At 45.4% G+C, this 306-nt stretch overlaps 1 protein-coding gene across 1 annotated transcript in view; it reads right to left on the bottom strand.

The window, feature by feature from the left end:
• The window catches only part of LOC119590804 (roquin-1-like), a gene marked incomplete at its 3' end in the record, with an annotated part of 42,006 nt that overhangs the window by 868 nt on the left and 40,832 nt on the right, over window positions 1–306 (bottom strand). The window contains 1 exon segment of the mRNA XM_037939533.1: window positions 5–241. Coding sequence (XP_037795461.1) covers window positions 5–241 — 237 coding nt within the window.

The following is a 306-nucleotide window of genomic DNA, read 5'->3' as shown; positions in this document are numbered from 1 at the left end:
CAACCTGCACTGACTGACCAAATGACTGAGGGGTTTGCAGTTTGTCAATGATTGATTGCATATGAGATTTGTGAGCAGTGTCCCCATACAAGAGGGACGACCACTGATCAGGTGCTATTCTTAATCCAGCTTCTGTGGCAATCTGGACAATCTGGGCATCATGTTCTCTTCTGAGTGCCTCATATGTCCGGAACTCCTCTTTCAACTGCATGAGGGAGGAGTCGCCCTCTCGTTTGGATACCTGCAAAAACGAAAGAGTGGAAAAATCAACACAAAACCCCATCATCACAAACACAAAATCAATTG

Source organism: Penaeus monodon, chromosome 27 (assembly GCF_015228065.2).
Source record: "Penaeus monodon isolate SGIC_2016 chromosome 27, NSTDA_Pmon_1, whole genome shotgun sequence".
In the NCBI taxonomy this organism is placed as follows: Eukaryota; Metazoa; Arthropoda; class Malacostraca; order Decapoda; family Penaeidae; genus Penaeus; species Penaeus monodon.
Note: the sequence above shows the minus strand (reverse complement) of the source record. Positions and strands in the feature narration are given on the sequence as shown.